The sequence below is a fragment of the Thamnophis sirtalis genome, unplaced genomic scaffold (assembly GCF_051295495.1).
Source record: "Thamnophis sirtalis isolate CommonGarterSnake01/CBP01778 unplaced genomic scaffold, rThaSir2_p1.2 scaffold_14, whole genome shotgun sequence".
Classification (NCBI taxonomy): Eukaryota; Metazoa; Chordata; class Lepidosauria; order Squamata; family Natricidae; genus Thamnophis; species Thamnophis sirtalis.
In genome coordinates, this window is record NW_028261394.1 from 23729686 (window position 1) to 23748180 (window position 18495).

Below are 18495 nucleotides of genomic sequence, written 5' to 3' on the forward strand. Positions count from 1 at the left end.
TGAATGGATGAATGGAGCTTTCTTTTTCCTCCCCCCCCCCTAACTTTTTACAACCAGCAGATGCCACCTATGGTGCTGCTCTGAGGACTTGGGCAGGCCAGATTTCCCATAAGGTTTTGTAAGTTGGCGTTTTTTTACAAGCCAATGGACAAGCTTTGCTAGTTTCATCTTACAAGTTTGACCAACAAGCAATTTTCTTAGGGTGTTCTCTGAAATAATCCATCCTGTTAAGCCATTATGGTTTCTTTGGAAGGGCTTAGCATGCAATGGGACTCAGGTATTGTGTTTTCTTTTCCCAGAATTAGATTTCAATTCATCTAGTAAATTATTTGGGAATTTATACGAATGGTTCTTGGGAACTTATCCATATATTATACTGTATTATGCCGCATGATACCTTAAAGATAAGCAAATGCTAAATAAATTTGAATTCTACGTGTGAACAATGCAACAGGGGTTGAGTTTAGGTCTTGAGAAATGCCTGTTTCTTCTCCCATGTGCACTTCATACATTTCATATCCCACTCTGATCTTGCCTCCTGTCTATATGCTTATTGTTATTAACAGTAATAATCATAGGCCATTCGACTCCCAATCATTTAATCCCAGAGACACCTTCAGCTGCAAAAGGAAACCTCCGGTAGTTTGTTTGATTTAGTGTGCGGCAGGTTTTGCCCCAGCCTGACACCTGCGGAGAGCCAGCCCTCGCTGAAAGGGGAGCCTTGGCCAGGCTCTGGGTAAAGAAGCCATGATGGTCTCGTCTGCTGTTGTTTTTAGGCAGGGGGGACCTGCAGCCTCAGCTGGACAATGCCCTGCAGGATGTGAACGACCTGTACCTCCTGCTGGAGGAGACGGAGAAGCAGGCAGTCCGCAAGGCCCTGGTGGAGGAACGGGGGAGGTTCTGCACCTTCATCGCATACCTGCAGCCGGTGGTGGTACGTGCCTTGTTTCCATGGATGGGCGCAGCTCTTCTAGGGCGACCGTCCAAGGGGTTCCCCACCCTTTCTCTGGGCACAAGGCTTTGGGGTTAGCAAGCCACAGGGTTGGGCTGACCCTCCCCATCCTAGAGAGGAAGAGAGGCATTTCAGGAGGAAGGAAAATCTTAAAAACCCAGAATGCCACCAAGGAAGGATGCTAAAAACGTTCCCTCACTTGTAGAGAATTTGGCTTGTGGCTCTTCTCCCAGCTGATGCTTTGCTTGGCCCAAGCGGACGAGGGAGGGCAACTCACTTATGGGAACAATATTGGCACCTGTTGCCACATTTGGAGCCATCCCTGTTTTTCATTAAGCTTTTTTGAAGGTTGGAATGTGAGGAGGAACATTTAAGGTGTTTGTGGTTCTCCATAAGGTCGCATAGGCAAACTCCCGAATGGCTCTTTTTGTTTACTGCGCCTAATTCTGATTTTTAAAACTTTTTTCTTTGGACTAAAGGGAAGAAAGCTTGCCTGGAGTGATGTTTTTCTTAATTTAATTTCAGTAATGTAACTATAATCCCAGCAGGTTTCACGTGGATTAACCTGAGTTACATTTCTGATTTCTGAAATTACACAAAACCACAAGTGGCAGATTTGTGGCTTTGTGGCTTCTACACAGTCGGTAGCATTGCAAGGCCTGGGGAGGACCAGCTGAAATGTAGCAGCAGAACTCGGATGCTAAGTGGAGACCAAGAGCAAAGAGGAAGGGGGAGGAAGCTGGGAAGCCTCCAGATCAGATGAGAGGCCAAAGGGAAACGTCCTTGACCCCAGTTGACACCCAGTGTTGCCTCTGCCGAAAGGAGGCTTCCTTTTGCCCACCTCTCTGTGGGTTCGGAAGCTGAAGTAGGCGCACTGGGTGACACGGCCTCAGGGACTGTGACCTTTCCTTGCCTAGAAGGCGTGGCCCTTGACCCTTCCTCCCGGTCTTCCACAGGTAAAGAGCAAGCCCTAGTGGGGGGGGGTGTCTCTCCTGATTTGGGGTTCTTTTGTCCACACGGCCGAGGCTCATCCTTTCCTTCACCCTTTTGCAGAACGGAGAGATCACCATGCTGGGAGAGATCACCCACCTTCAGGGCATCATCGATGACCTAGTGGTGCTGACAGCAGATCCACACAAACTGCCAACAGCCAGTGAGCAGGTTAGAGAAGCACAAAAGTCACCACGTGACATGGCGGTCCATGTTCCCCTAAGGCAGCCCCTCCCTCTCAGCGCAGGGCTTGGCAGCATCCAGGAGGGGGGGGGGCACCACTCCGGTTCGACTGCTTTTCATCAACATCCAGGACTTAAAGCCATGTATACCATGCTCTGCGCTCAGAGAACAGGATAAGGTCCGCTTCAAGCACTTAAAATGCAACCGTGGGTCTCCCTCCCTTCCTGTCTTTTCTCAGGACAAAAGTTCTCATAAGATGCTCAGGATTCGGTTGCCTTTTCCCCTTGTTGCTTCTCTGGTTGCCTGGCTTCCTTCAAGGGGAACCTTGTTGCATGAAGTGAAGGCCGACCGGGGCCCAAAAGCCTTGAACTGCTCTTCCCTCTGACCTACGACGACATCCATTCAGTTGTAGCTTTCCGTGGGGGCATCCTCAGTGGTCCTTATTAGGGCACTTAGGCTGCTAATTCAGAAGCTCTGAGCTCTTTTTCACAAATAGCCAAAACAGGTTTCTCTGGTCATTTTGTTCCTTTAATAAAAAAGAACATACAATGGCTGCCATTCTGCTAAGCTGACAGCTTGACATCAGTAACGGGGGAGGGATATGGGGAGGGAGAGGCTCAGAGGAATCGAAACAAAGCACTTCCACCCAGCGGGAAGCACCAGCCATCTCAAGGTCACTCCAGAAGAATGCGGATCTGGGACAGGAAGATGGGCACCATTTCCCAGCCACCTGGTTGAACATTGACTGATGTTCGTCCATCGTGTTTGAAGAGGACTTTGACATCTAACAGGTTGTGGGCTGGCCACGATGTGTCCGCAGGTGGCTGTTAAGGCCTAGATGGGCATGAAATGTTCTGCCACATGTCGGGCAGTCATATGTGGGCACCATTGTTGCAGCATTTGCAGCTCTGGCTTTGTGGAGTCCTCGCTTCTCTTGTGCTATGGTTGTTCTTCTGACCTCAGATGTCTGGCAGCCTTGGTGGGTCAGCGTGCGACATGTTGATCGATCTTGTGCCAGGGTTTTCCAGGAGGTGGTGTCCATATCCGGGGACTTGAAGGGGGCTTTCAACGTGTCTTTGTATCTCTTCCTTTGTCCCCGTGCGATTGCTTTCCTTGAGACAGCTCACCATAGAGGAGCTGTTTGGTCCTCTATGGCGATGGTCTGGCATCTTTGCAACATAGCCTGCCCAGTGTGTCTGGGCTTTCCTCAGCAGGGTGTGAACGGATGGCAGGCCTGCTCTGGAGAGGACTTCTGTGCCCGGCACCTTGTCCTGCCACCGGATCCTCAGTATTTCATGAAGGCAGGTCATGTGGAAGTGGTTCAGTTGCCTAGCATTAGCACTACTGCTTGGTAGACTTTGAGCTTTGCAGCAAGGCTTATTCCACAGTGGTCCCACACGTTAGTCATCTGGGATATGCAGAGCTTGGTTCTGCAGTTGACCTTAATGTCAATTGTCACTGCACGGGAGAGGGTACTGCCATGTTTTCCAGTGTGTGATGTGGGAGAGGCTACGCATGGGATATCAACACAGCCTGATTGGTCCAGAGACTCTAAGAATTTCTTCACCACGCCTCCTCCTTCCCTTGGCTCCCCAGTTTCCTTCAGTCTTTGTTCCAAGCAGGCTGTGTTTTTGCCTCCTGCTTGAGCAACTAAAGTGAACTTTGTTTGAGATAGAAATAATTGGCTATTTTAAATTCTAAATTGCCTGAGCTGCTGGCTGTTAAAGGGGTCATTTTTCCATTGTCACCTGGAGGGGGTGGAGAGCTGGATCAGCATTTTTCTTCTCCCCCAATTGCCACACAGAGCGCTGCCTGGTCCCTGTGAATTCAGGGGTGGCAGGCTCCAATTCGCAGCTCGTCAAGAGAGGCTGCTCTGGCAAGGGCGGGCTTGACAAGCTCCGCGCAACCAGGAGGCGTGCTGTGATTGTGCAGCGAAGTTCCGGATGGCAGCGGCCATCTTCAGCCCACTGATGAGGACCTGGAAGATCTGGATCTTCTCCCAGAGAGCATCAGGAGGCTTATTGCCTCTGCCATTTCTCAGGGCATCGCCACAAGTCTGAGCCAACAAGGAGTCCATTCTCAGGGCCACAGGGAACCTCGTGAGAGGTCTCAGGTCAGGCGCTCTAGCGATAGGGCTTCTTCCCGGGAGGCTCCCAGGCCACGTTCCCCCTCCGTGGTCAGTGAAGGATCTGTCATGGGGGAGGAGGCCCAGCGTGAGGTGGGTTTCTCTGAGGATGAGGAAGCTCTTCCTCCTGAACCCCTGGCCTTTCCGGGCCTATTTGCTCCTTCACATTTTTAAATGCTCCTGCATAAGGGTAGAGCTACCACTAAATTGGGGGGGTCACTCCGGGGACTCTGAAGCCTCGGGGCCCAGATCAGGCAATATTTTCTGCTACATCTTCCAATAAGGGTCCCGGCGCCCCCACTCTTTCTGGAGGTTGTGAAGGAGCAGTGAGTGCGGCCTTTGGCGTTCCCCAATCCAGGGAGTAATGACCATCGCTTCTATAATATAGATCAGGCCTTTGCACAGGCTCTTCAGGTGCCCACTGTGGATGCACCTGGGGCGGCATTGGCAACATCCTCAACCATAGTGTTGGGTGACGCTGGTGATAAGCTTAAACTTGAGGATATCCGGGATGGCCAACCACCAGCCTGACTGGCTCAGCCATGCAACCGTGAACCACGGGGAGTGGCAGCTCCACTTTGATCTGTTCCGAAGGATTTGCCAGAGATTTGTGGTGGACCTCTATGCAACCCCAGTGAATGCACAGCTCCCGCGCTTCTTCTCATGGTTTCCAGTGCAGGGAGTGCAGAGCAGTTGGCCAAGCGGGCTACTCTACACATTTCCACCCCTTCCCCTGATTCCGGGGACCATGAGGAAGGTAGAGGCAGAGAGGGCACTGGCCCAGATGGCCATGGTTTGCGGATCTGGTCCAGATGTCAATCTCGCTCCCATGGAGAATTCCTCAGGAGGAGATCTCCTTGTGCCAGGGGGTCTTGGTCCATCTGGGGCCCCAGTGACTTAATTGCCTGGCACTTGAGTGGAGCCTCTCCACTCAATGCCAACCTCTCTTAAAGAGTCATCGTGACAGTCAGGGTCTTAAGGCCTCCGTCGGCTACTAGAATGTATGATTTAGGTCCTAGATTTCTTGCAGAATGGGTTAGACAAAGGGTTGTCTCATAGCACTCTCCGGCGCCAGGTGGCGGCTTTGTCTATGGTACTCACCAGAGAGGGTCTTGTCCCTCTCTCACAACTCCCGACTGTCAAACAGTTCCCTTGGGGGGACGGCAAATATTCGGGTCCCCATGATTAACAGGTTTCTCACCTGGGATCTGTCATAGGTTTTTGGGGCTCTGACAGAGTTGCTCTTTGACCCCCTTGAGGACGGTCCACCCTCGGCTCCTGACCTTGAAGGTTGTGTTCCTGGTGGCAATAACATCAGCCAGATGCATCTCGGAGCTGGGGACGCTGTCATCCAGAGGGGATCTCTGCGTTTTTCATCAGGACAGGATAGTCCTCAGGTTGGACCCATCCTGAACCTTTGCCCTGCCCCTTCCGACGATAGGGAACGCCTCTGGCACAGGTTGGATGTCCGGCAGGGCTTTCAGATCTCCTCTGGTGCACAGCCTCGACCTGCAGGTCTGAGGCGTTGTTTGTGTCCTTCCTACCCACCACCTTGGGGGCGAGGGTTACACCTTCAACCATCGGCAGGTGGATCTGACAGGCCATTGCCACGGCCTACGAAGTCTCAGGTCAGGCCCCTCCTCTAGGGATTACTGCTCACTCCATGCGGAGCATGGCAGCATGGTCGACCAGGGCTCCGTTCGAGGACATTTGCAGGGCGGCCATGTGGTCTACCCCGTTGCCATTTATTTGCCATTACTGGCTGGATGCCTTCGCGTCGGCTGAGGTTTCCTTTGGTCACAGGGTTCTCCAACAGGTAGTAGCCACCCCAGCTTCTACGTCCTAGATTTCCCTCCCTAGGGACCAGTGGTGGGTTTCGGATCCCATTGCGACCGATGTAGTGCAATGGGGCTACGCGTCCACCACATGAACGTGCACAGTGTATGCGCACACACACACACAGTGTGCACATACGTACTTACTGCCCGCGATGCTCCAGCCGCTTGTGCAGATGCCGTACGCTCCGTACCGGGGCATACCGGTCGTAACCCACTACTCCTAGGGACGATAGCTTGGGTATGTCCCATGCCTCACCACCGTCCAGACCTTCCGCACAGCCCTCAAGACCTGGCTATCCCGTCAGGCCTGGGGATAAAGATTCTAATCCGTCCCCACCCGAATGATGAATGAATGTTGTGTTCTATTTTTACTTATGTACTGTCTCATGTCTTGTCTTGTATTCCCCTCCCATAAATTGTAAGCCACCCTGAGTCCCCTCAGGGAAAAGGGCGGCCTATAAATAATAAACAAATACAAACAAATACAAATACAAATGCTTAGCCCCTCCCACATCACACACTGGAAAAAGAACGTTGGTCCTTACTTGAACATTAATTTTCTGTGTGGATGTGGGAGGGGCTACATCCCTCCCTAGCAAGAAGTAGTTAGTTAGGTGGAGGGCTGGGGGTGGCCTGGTTGTCCTGTTGTGCCTTTCAGGGGGACTACTTTTCTGCGACCTTAAGGAAACCTGGGAGACAGGGGAAGGAGGAGGCGTGGCAAAGAAATTCCCTCAGTCTCTGGACCAATCAGGCTGTGTTGATATCCCATGCATAGCCCCTCCCACTTCCACACAGAAAATTAACGTTCAGATAAGGACCAAGGTTCTGTCTGTAAATTGGTCCACTGCTTGCAGCTTTTGTCTCTTCACTGTGATGGTGAGCTCTGGTGTTGGGCTTTCGGAGCTGGCTGATGCATCTCTTTGGTCTTTTTTATGCTAATAAGGAGGCCTGCATGCTGCTGCAAATTTGACCACACTGGCTTGCATTTCCTGCTCTGATCCAGCATTCAGGGCACAGTTGTCAGCAAAGAGGAGGTCATGTAGCACAGTCTCCTTTATCTTGGTCAATAGCAATAGCAATAGCAATAAGACTTATATACCGCTTCATAGGGCTTTCAGCCCTCTCTAAGCGGTTTACAGAGTCAGCATATTGCTGACTCATTTTACCCACCTTGGAAGGATGAAAGGCTGAGTCAACCCTGAGCCGGTGAGATTTGAACAGCCGAACTGCAGAACTGCAGTCAGCTGAAGTAGCCTGCAGTGCTGCATTTAACCACTGCGCCACCTCGGTGAAACCTGGAGTCTTCGCAGGTTGAACAGTTTCCCATCGGTCCTGTTTCTCAGGCTAACCCCCAAGGAACTGTTCTGAAAGGCATCTGACAGAATGGCTGAAAACATGCTGAACAAGGTTGGTGCCAACACGTACCCTTGCTTGACGCTGTTTGTAACAGGAAAGGTCTCTGAAGCTTCTCCATCATCCAGAACATGAGCCGTCATACCGGTGTGGAACTGACGTACCATCAGGATGAATCTATTGACACCCAAATTTTGACATGATGTGCGACAGACCTTTGCGACTGAGTATTAAAAGCCTTGGTGAGATCCACGAAGGTGGTGTACAATTCACGATTCTGCTCTTGACACTTCTCTTGGAGCTGTTGGGCTGCGAAGATCATGTCCACAGTGCCATGCTCTTTGCAGAAACCGCACTGTGTCTTGGGTAATAAACCCTGTTCCAGATGGTGGTCAGTCAAGCGGTTCAGCAACACTCATGCAAGGATCTTGCCTGTGATGGAAAGCAGACTTGTTGATTCCCTTTCCTCTTGTAGAGGTGTACGATGGATGCATCTTTCAGTTTCTGAGGAATGGATCCTTGATTCCAGAAAGACTGGAACAGCTGAGTGAGTTTGTTGACAAGCACTGCACCGCCATCCTTATAGACCTCCGGTGGGATCACATATGATCCTGGGGCCTTGCCACTGGACAGCTGACTGATGGCCTGTAGGGTTTCAGTCTTGGTGGGGCGTCCAGGCAGTGGTTGATATCTACCTGGGGCATTCTATCGATCGCCTCCTTGATGGAAGATGGGTGGTTCAATATGGATTGGAAGTGCTTAACCCATCTCTGTAGAATCAGAAAACATTGACTGATAACCAGAGTGGGTGAGGGGGAGCCCAGATCCAGCTTTCTCTCTTCTGTGGCCACTTTGGCTTTAGTAAAGCATTCTTTTGGCTAATTGTGGGCCAGGGTCTTTCTTTTCTAACTGACCAGGTTGGGACAGTTGACATTAAGCTGGATCTGAGATTTTTGCTAGATACAATTCACTTTCCCTTGGTGCCAACAAGCCCCCCTGGTTATCGGTATTTATGAAATTATTTTGAATTTTTAAATCTATCTTATCCAGAAGATAGATTGACCTATAAATCTAGCAGATTTAATCAGCAATCCCTCTCTCTTTTTGCCCAAACCATTTTTATTACAATTATTTATTCACTCATGACCACAATTGGGACCAGAATTTCACTTGCTAAGCAATGTGGTTGTTAAGCAAGTCATCACATGACCGGAGAACCATTTTTACTGTGGTTATTAAGTGATTCACCATAATTGTTAAGTGAATCACATGGTCGTTAAGCAAATGACTTTGCTTGCCCTCATTGACTTTGCTCATCAGAGGCATGCCTGAAACATTGTGACTGCAGGATTTTGCAATTGTTGTAAATGTGAGCTCGTTGCCAAGAGCCAAAATTGTAATCATGTGGCCACAGGGATGGTGTGATGATCATAACTTCAAGGATGTAAGTCTCTTTTTAACAAGTCGCCATACTATTGTTCAATAGTCATAAATTGAGGACTACCATATCACCATTTTCCTGCCTTAGTGGATTTCAATCAGTTCAGAGAAACTGAGAGCATGGAGGGTTCTTGTTCTGTATCTTATAATTTCAGCCATTGGCTGAAAGTCCAGGGAAGACAGGAAAAACCATCTCCAAAGATTCTGCATTCTAGGAAACTTCAATCCTGGAAAGCTCCCATGAAAGGGATCCCATGAAAGCCCAGTCATGGGATCCACAGGGTCACATGCGACCTTGTCCTTCCTCTGGAGTAGCTGAAGATGGCTGGATGATGGGTGAGCCTCCTGCTTTCCTTTGGCCAGACCCCTTCCAGAAACTCATCCATGCTGGCAGTTCTGTAGGCAGAGCAATCCCAAGTGGGGCATCTCTTCCTTGGAGCTAAGAACTGAAGGGTTTCAGACCTCAGCATTGGAGAACAAAGGGTTGGAATAGTTTTGAGAAGCTAGGTTGAGTCTGTGGGTGATATGCCAGTTGTTGGTTGAGGGAAATTTTGCTTTTGTTATCCGGCCCCCAGTTCAGCCAGAGTTGTGTCATGCTGGTGCCTCCAAGAAGCACCAGAGACAATCGGGCCAATATCCACCCCTTTAATGCTTCCTCCTTTGCTTCAAGCAAGGCCTGGTGGCACAAGCAGCTCAGTGGGTGGCCCTCCATGGCAGCATCCTGGCTGTGGCCTGGGTGAACAGCGATTGGTCAAAGGCCGGCTGAGCCGGTCTTCAGCTTGGGAAGAGCTCTGGAGCTCTGCTCGGAGGACAAAATCTCTTAGGGCCAGAAATGCTGTAAGGACCCAGCTAAAACAATTTTTTCTTGCAGGTGATCAAAGATCTGAAGGGCTCCGATTACAGCTGGTCTTACCAAACCCCCCCATCCTCCCCTAGCAGCTCAGGATCCCGCAAATCCAGCATGTGCAGGTATGTTGGACTCAGCTACTGGGAACCTCTTGTTCCCCTTAAGTGCCACATAACAGGAATATAACTGTCAGGTTTCCTACAAACACCCTAATTGATTCATGAGTATCGAACCCAGTTTCAATACAAAACTAGTCATTTATTAGGAGCCACGCTAGGTAAGGCTTTTTCAGTCAGATCTTTGTTTGAGTTATAGCTGAACTTTAACCCTTTTCCTTCCCTCCCCTCAGTCTGTGTCATAAACCACATTCCCCCCAATGAGGTGCACCTCTCCCAAGCCTGCTGCAGTCACCTGAGATCCGGCCTTAGCCGAAAGTGTGCATGGAATGCGCTCCCCCCCCTTCTCTCTCTACGGCAGTGGTTCCCAAACTTGGCAACTTTAAGACTTGTGGACTTCAACTCCCAGCAGAGCTGGCTGGAGAATTCTGGGAGTTGAAGTCCACAAGTCTTAAAGTTGCCAAGTTTGGGAACCACTGCTCTACGGCAATGTTAGGAGTTGACAATAACTGCTATATAACAGAACAGGAATATAAGGAGCGCATAACTGCTCCTCGTGGGTGCAGGTCTTACGAAGCTTGAGTAGGTTCAATGATACCCCAGTTGTAAATGCGTTAGGGAAGGCCAGAGTGACATACCAGATACTTCCCAAACTGAGTTGCCATGGAATAAAATCCAAGAGAGCCAGACCTGAGCAGCTGTGGCCAGTGTTGGCATTCAAACGGACATAACGAATGACCTCGAGCCATGGCAGTTCTCCTTCAGGTCAAGCAAAGCATGGGGCCTTTTGTCTTTGATGGTGGACTTACATCTGTCAACTGGAAGTAGCTGGGAAAGGTTCTACTCCAATCTTTAAGACATGTTGCTGTTGATCTCACCCCAAAATTCTTCACAGACATTGAAAGTGCTTCTCCCTTTAGCTGAGGAAAGAATTAAAATAGGTATTTGTGTAAGCTGCAGCTTATAGGTCCCTGATCATAAGATTCAGTCTACTTTATTGATCCCATCTGAAGAGGAAGAGCTGACTTCTTGAAGGCTTCTTGGTGATGGAGAAGGTGTTACTCTGCAGTCCTTGATTCAGCATAAAATAAGGGCAGCTTGTATTTGCTACCCTCCCCCAGAGGAACAGTGCCAGCATGAGCAGGGCATGTAAAGGGCCGTTTGGCTTACCTTGCCTCAAGGAACCTCTCACATCTGCAACCAGTGTCCTCCTGCTTCACTTCCTGGTGGTTCCCTAGATAGCATTTCACCTGGTTTCACATTTTACTCCCATAGTGTGGCACAACCGGTAAACGCCAACACCCGCCTATCCAGTGTCTCATCACATGACTCGGGCTTCATCTCGCAGGATGCCATGTTCTCCAAACCTCCTTCGCCAATGCCCTTGGACATCACCAGCCAGGTGAGCTAAGGGTGAACAAAGAAGGAAGTCCAGGACAGAATTATGCCTCCACTTGCGCTGGCAGGCAGGCAGGCAGGTGCTGTCTCCTGAAAAAATCTGGTGGCAGCCTAGAGACCCCCTCCTCCTCTCCTGGGAGTCTCTCCTTCCCTGGGATGTCCCTTGGAAATGGAGATGGAGTCTGGCTTGTACAGGGAATGCTGCCCCTTTGCATGATGTCCCTGGGGAAAGGATTGGGCCAGTTGCCTTTTGAGGAAGGAGGTGGGCCATGAGGGAGCCAGAGGGACCCTGAGCCCTCTTTGGAGCTGCTGCCAGGAGGAGCCCCTTCTTGGACTAGAGGAAGGAGAGGACATCCGTGGCTTTCCTTGCCCAATTCAAAGGCTCATGCTGGCACTCCTCCAGCAGCTCTCTAAAGGTGATCCTGACATGAGGACATAGTCCGGGGCAGGGAGCAGCTTCTGGCTTCAGAGGGTCTCAGGATCCCTCTGCTTGCTCACAGTTTGGGAGGCGGAGGTGAAGAGGAGGGAAAATCCAGTTCTCAGGCGAGATGGAAGGGGGGAGTTTCCCTGCCCCTCCTGATGGCCTGGGGAAGGTTTGGACTTCCTCCTCCTCCTGTATGAGAGGTTCCCCCAGCTGCCTGCCGCTTTCATTTCTGCCTGCACCTTGTCCCGTCTTCCCCCATCGCCTTCCCAGCCTCAGGACAGTCCAACCCTCCACCCCACACGTCAGTCAAGCTGCACTCTTCTCTCTGCTGCCCCCGCTGCTGCCCCCACTGCCCTCCTGAGCTTCCCTAACAGCTTCTTCTCTCCCTCTCGGCGTGTCTCTTTTGCTGCTACTGCTGCTGCTGCTGCTGCTGCTGACCCGGATTGGGGCCTGCCAGAAGTCCTCCAGCTCCGCATCGTCTGAAGCCTCTGAAACTTGCCAGTCTGTTAGTGAATGCAACTCCCCAACCTCGGTTAGTTCTGGCTCTGCCACTGGACTGTATTCAGGTGGCCACAAGGTGAAGCTTGAGTCCCCCACCACACACACCCTTTCCCTCCCCTCTTTTATTTGGGGGCCCATCTGCACCTGGTGAAGAGTTAATGCCTGCTCAAACCTGAACGGCCTGGGCCCCCTGCCCCTGTGCTGGTTTGGGCGCTTTCTGCTTTGTTGGCTGAGCAGTTTAGGGAGCTCCATGAGCAGCCGTGAGCCTGGACTCCCTGGGCCTGAAGCCGTGCAGACCACTGCTGGTGGGGAGTCTTGGTGGGCGGGGGGGAGCCTAGCTACCCCGGGAGCTCCTTGACTTCCAAGAGACCGAAGTTGTGTCTCCATGAGGGGCTAGGAATCTGGCCCATCTCTGGTAGAGCAACCAGGCAGGAGAGCCAGGAAAGAGCCTCCTGGGAGGGTCCAGTCCCTGGCCCGCAAAGGCTCAACACCCCTGCCACCCCCATCCACCCCCCAGGACAAGGACCCAGCAGGCATTTGCCCTTTGCTGGGAGTTGGATTAGCTTTGAACAGACCTGCCCTGCCCTGGGATGGACCACTTCTCCTCCCTTGGTTGCCTCCCGGGAACTTGGCAAGGGGTAAAAGGTGGCAGGAGGGACTGGTGACCGACACAGGATGCCCTTCTGAGGATCAGATCAACCACAAAGTCTCCCATGTGTCCCTTGGTGCCTCTGGCCTCAGAGACGATGAGGGGCAGCAGCGTCCCGGGTGTGACCTGGTGCAGGCTGTGCTCCATGCTGGGGGCCAGCAGTCTGCAGATCTCCCGGGAGCAGTTGGCTTAGTTCTTGTTTGATTACTTTTAAGAACTGCCTGTCTCTGTCACAGAGGGACTCTGGGTACCATAAAATAGGAAAAGCATAAAAATGGCATATAAAATAACAGTAGATAAAAGAGGCAAGGAATGTTAAAAAGATAATGAAAAGGCAGGGAGGGCTTGTAACCAGCCCCACAGCTGCACGCTTCCCTGGGCAGGCCTCTCCTTTCCAGAAGGCCAGCAGAATTGGGATCCTTTGGCAGACGGGAGCCACAGCACCCTGCCTCCCTGGCCAAGTGGAACCAGTTGATGCGATGCGACAAAGGAGGCCCGTTCTGTGGGTTGACCGCTCTTCTCCTCCTGCAGTTGGTCTCCCTTCCAGGGCTACACCCACCCTCGCCTCTTGAGGCCTCCCTCAGTCCTCCTCCCAACCTTCCCATCTCGGCAGAGGAAGACCCTTGACCGGTCTTCCAGCCCCTCCCCATCTCGTGCTCCTTTTGGCAAGACCCAGGAAGCGCAGGGCACCTTCCTAAGTATTCAGGGGCTTCAGGAAAGGACTGGGAAACCTGGTGGAGGTGGCCAAAAGGCTGCCATGCCCTCCACAGGCACCTGGTCAGGATCTGGATTCAAGGGAGACAAAATCAAATGTCTTTATTCAGCCACACATAAGACCCCTGCTTATCCAGAACCGTTTTGGAGCTTTTTGCTTGGTGGAAATAGGCAGAGTGTCTGGGAGGGCCCTGGTACATGCAGGATGGTCCCTGGCACTTGGCTTCTGGGCACCAGCATGGCCTCTTTGGGACCTGATGGCGTCTCACAGGCCAAGGGTCAAGAGTTGCTATGGGCCCCTCCTGCTGCCTCACCCACTTCCCCTTCCCCTCTTGCCTTGCTTGGTTTCATAGCACTGGGATTGCCAGTCATGCCATCTTTATATTTTTCAGGATTGGTCCAAGCTCCCCACCTATGAGCAGCCGGGGGCAAATGCTCTGCAGCGTAGAAAGGATCGTGTGGAGCTTCTCCGGGAGATAGAACCAGGCTCGGCCTCCCTGATTTATCAAGGGCTCAGCTTGGAGGATGGTGCCCGGCCTCGCCCCTCTCCCGCTTCCATTGCTGCCAAGGTACAGCCGGGCCCCTTGGGCCACATTGGCTGCTCTGGGGGTTCTTTTGGGGCTCTATTTGGGCCACTGCCTGAATGTCCCCCGAGCCTTCCCTGTCCACATCCAGGCAGATTCGAGGAAGGGAGGTCACATGGAGGACCAGGAGCTGATTTTACTTCTGAGTGTTTGAATAATTGGAATAAAAGAGATTGATTGCTTCCACTAGACAAAATGGAAGGTGGGAGATGTGGGGGGCACCAGGTGCGGTTCTCAATGGGCCCAATTTCAAAAGTGTTTGCAGAAGGGATTTTCCAAGGATGAGGCCTCTGCCTTCCTTGCCAGCTGGAGCTGAAGCAGGAGAGGCCGAGCAAAGGGCTCCCCTTTTAATCCTGGTCAGATAAAAGACCCCAGAAGGCTCTGCAGCAGTGATGGGATTCAAATTTTTTTACTACCAGTTCTGTGGGCATGGCTTGATGTGCATGGCAGTGGAAGGATACTGCAAAATCCCCATTCCCACCCCACTAACCTGCTTTCCAGCTCCGTTCTCCTGTTCAGGGCAACAAAAGGAGATCAGTTGGAAGGCAGCTGGGGTGGGGCCAGCCTATTTGCCGGTTCTCCAAACTACTCAAAATTTCCGCTATTGGCTGAATAGCATCTCTGCTCTGCAGGCCGAGCAGCTTAAGCAGCCAGTGAATGCAGCAGCCTCTGGCCCTGGCAGATATTCCTGAAGCTATGAGTCAGTGCAGAAGTAGCCAAGGACCTGTGTGTGTGTGTGTATGTGTGTGTGTGTGTGTGTGTGTGTGTGAATTGGGGTCATCTTTCTGGCTCTCTGTCCCACCTCAGAAGCCTTGCTGGCCCCTCCTCCCTGCTGCCAGGTGCTCAGGATGGAGCCAGTCAGGACTGCTCTAGCAGCAGTGAGGAGCCTCAGGAGGCTGGCACCCAGTAAGAGGAGCCCACCTCCATCCCTGCCCTCAGAGGCCTGTCTGCCTGAGCACAGGAGCCCTCCATGGAGCAGGGGGGCTCGGGACGCTGCTGCTGCTGCTGCTCTCTCTTTATATTTCACGTTTCTGAACCCAGAGGGCCATAGCACTGACCCTGAGCTTGTTTCCCCTTCTCACCAGCACGGGGAGGAGGTGTCTCCGGCAGCCAATGACCTGGCCATGGTGCTGACCCACAGCTTGAGCCTGGAACACCAGAAGAGCAGCCGGGATAGCCTGCAGTTCTCCAGCGGCTACAGCACCCAGAACACCACCCCATCCTGCTCTGAGGACACCATTCCCTCTCAAGGTAGGAGGCCTGCTTCAAGGGGGACAGCGCCTGGCTGGGAGGGTCAGGGGAGGTGCGACCAGGCCTGCTGAGGGGCTCTCCAAGCCACTGGTGAAGATTCAGGCGATGGCAGATCCCTCATAGCCAGGAAACAGGATCCTCCTTTGTAAGGTCTTCTGGAAGGCCAAGAGGCAGAAGCAGCTGCTCCCAGCCAGGCAGGACCTTTCTTGGCCTTCCCAGGAGCCCCACATCACCTGATGTGGCACGCCTGTCCTAAGCAGCCCCAGTTGCTGGCTGAAGGCCTTGCCCAGCTCTCTGTTTCTCCCAGCAGTGGAAAGAAGCGGGCAGTTGGGCTTTGCTGAGGTTGAATGTGCTCCGAGCTTTGATGTAAGAGGGTGCAGGCAGTCTAGACTCCCTTGATGTGCCCCCCACGATGCGCCTTGCCTCATGTAGCAACATGCGCTTGGGGCAGCTTTCTGCTGAAGCAGGATGCTTGGCTGGTGTGGGGCATGGCCTCCCCCTGCTCTGGATCAGTGATCTACTCCAGGAATTACCTCCACAGAACGCTCAAAGTACTTCTGTTAACTTTGTGATTGTGCTTATGCCCCATCCCCTGTGCCCCTAGGAATTCGGGAGGTCTCTGCCTGGGTTGCTCTCCCACGCCTCGTCCTTGTTTTGCACAGAAGCCATTTTGGCCAAAGTAATGCTCTTCCTCGGGGTCCTTTGCTGGTCCCTGCTGCTGATGTGTCCGCCTGTCCCTTCCTCAGGTTCAGAGTACGACTGCTATTCGGTGAATGGGGACATCGAGGGAGACAACCAGAATGAATTAGACAAATCCTCAACCATCCCTCGCAATAGCAGTATTGCTCAAAATTATCGGCGGATGATCCAGACCAAGCGACCGGCTTCAACGGCTGGCCTGCCCATTGGCACTGCTTTGCCAACCGGGACCACGCCAGGCGTGGCTACTATCCGTCGCACACCTTCCACCAAGCCCACGGTTCGCCGAACCGTCTCCAGCGCCGGTCCAATTCCCATCAGGCCCCCCATCGTCCCTGTCAAGACCCCCACTGTGCCTGACTCGCCCAGTCACGCCAGCCCCCTCCGGATGGGCAGCGATGAATGTGTCTTCTACGCCGATGATGCCTGCTCGCCGCATGGCCTGGACTTCACGAAAGCCTCCCCCAAGAGGCTGAGCCTGCCCAATGCCAGCTGGGGCAGCAACGCCCTGGAGATCTCGGTGTACGCCAGGACCGGGAAGCCTTCCACCGAAGAGGAGCAGCAACTGGCCGCCAACCGGCACAGCCTGGTGGAAAAGATTGGCGAGCTGGTGGCCAGTGCTCATGCCCTGGGAGACGGCCAGTTCCCTTTCCCCACGGTGTTCTCAGACTCTGGTCCTGAGGAGCAGACCCACAACGTCCCTCCAGCCGCTTCCAGTGAGCCCCCCACTGAAGACATGCTGATAGCCATCCGCCGTGGGGTGCGCCTTCGTCGAACCCTCACCAATGATAGGTCAGCGCCACGTTTCTTGTGATTGCTCTGCTCAGCTGTTGACCCGAACTCCTCCTGAGCACAAGGCGCCCGGCTTCAGCAAAGGAGTGGGAAAGGTGGCAGAGGCTGGGCAAACTGCCCAAAGGCTGCCACGCCTCCCACGGTCAGGCTCTGGGTTAAAAGACTACATGAAATGCCTTTCTGAAGCCCCCCACAAAATCCCCGCTTATCTAGAACCCCTTTGGAGCCCATTTCCTCCCTTGTTCTCCTCTCCCTTGCGCACTTTCTCTCTGCCCTCCTCTGCAGTGAGGTGGGAAAGCAGCGCCTGCCTCCCCTCCAGCTTGGAGCAGCAATGGAGGAACCTTCTCTATCTTCTCCTCCAAAGGCCTCGCAAGACGGAGTGTAGAAATGCAGCTCCTTCCCAAGGTGTGGGGGGACTGTGGGCTGTGTGAGGAGCAGGACCCCCTTCCTGGGCTTCCCTAAGAAGGCAACCTTTCTCGGGAGGGGCTCCCTTCTAGTTGAGGGGGTCTCTCCAGTGAGACTGTCTCAGGGAGGGGACTGGCTTTCCCTAGAAGGGCTGCCCCCTTCCTTGCCCAACATGGAGCCCACACCTGGCTTGAGCTTCACAGAGCTTAGAGGCCTCCCTGGAGGCAGGACGGAGATGGCAAATGGGCTGCTTTGACACAATTTCGAGCATGGTCTGCATGGAGGCCCAGCTATGGCAGAATGCAAAAGTGCCTATGGAGAAAGAGGGCGGAGGGTGGAAAGGAGTCCAGGGACAGACGGGGTGGGGGGATGTGCTTCGTGGGAGCTGTGCCAGGCACTGCCTTAGGCAGGCTTGGCCTTTGCAGATCTTTCCCTGAAGGAGGGTGAGGGAGCAATGCCAGGATGGGGCATCTTGAACACAGCCCTTGCCCCGAGCCATCTCAAGTCCCCAGGTCCCCTGGGGTAGCTGCCCTTGGGCAGGTTCCTCTCTTCTCAGACCAATCCGGACTCTTGACCGATCGAACCAAAAGGGGGTCAGGAGAGGCTCCTTTGGCTGAGGCTTTGGGGGATTGATTTGAACAGAGCCAAAGTCCTCCGCTCTGCCACCACCACGATTGGTCTGGCAGATCACCGTGACGGACGCCTTTGGTTTGACCTGCTAGTGCTGGCTGGGCTCACAAGCTCCCTGAAGCCAGTCTTGGTTGGCTTGATTTCAGCTCCACCCGATGTGCAAGGCCATCCGTGGCCCTCAGAATCTTCTTGCACAAGGCTGAGCCACGTGGCCAGGCTCCCTTGAAGAGCCCAAGTGATGCTGAAGCTGCACCAGACTTGGGGTGGGGTGGGGGGAACAGCTGAAAAACAAAGTCCTGAAAAGGGACTTTTGGAAACGGCTCCGTTCTCTTTCGGGAACCCATGACAACTCCGCGGTGGGATGGTTTTGACGGCCAAGGACGGAAGCGGTGAGGTGAGCCGTGGCCCAGGTTGCTCAGCTTCGTCCCTGTGGCCTGAGCCATTGACCTGCCTTGGAGTGAGAGCCCAGGGCTTTCATTGCCCCTCTACTGCGCCAGGGCTGTCCTGCCTCACTCTCTTCTCCACCTTGTTCATTCTCACCAAACTTCTGCACTTTCATCCACAGAACGTTTTGTCTCGAATCTTGCCTCGTTGTAAAGTCCTG

The 18495-nt window shown here is 53.0% G+C and overlaps 1 protein-coding gene across 3 annotated transcripts in view; it reads left to right on the forward strand.

Moving 5' to 3' along the window:
- The window catches only part of MTSS2 (MTSS I-BAR domain containing 2), a 57813-nt gene extending 39653 nt beyond the window's left edge, over positions 1-18160 (forward strand). Inside the window, exons 7-14 of one of the 3 annotated variants that reach the window (XM_087729561.1) lie at positions 777-934; positions 2006-2113; positions 9753-9850; positions 11120-11246; positions 12124-12243; positions 13923-14099; positions 15200-15365; positions 16112-18160. In XM_087729561.1, the coding sequence (XP_087585687.1) occupies positions 777-934; positions 2006-2113; positions 9753-9850; positions 11120-11246; positions 12124-12243; positions 13923-14099; positions 15200-15365; positions 16112-16878 (1721 nt within the window). In that variant the 3' untranslated portion in view covers positions 16879-18160. The remainder of the gene's footprint in view (positions 1-776; positions 935-2005; positions 2114-9752; positions 9851-11119; positions 11247-12123; positions 12244-13922; positions 14100-15199; positions 15366-16111) is intronic. The other 2 variants (XM_087729559.1, XM_087729560.1) reach the window with 2 other exon arrangements.
- Positions 18161-18495: the final 335 nt, after the last annotated feature.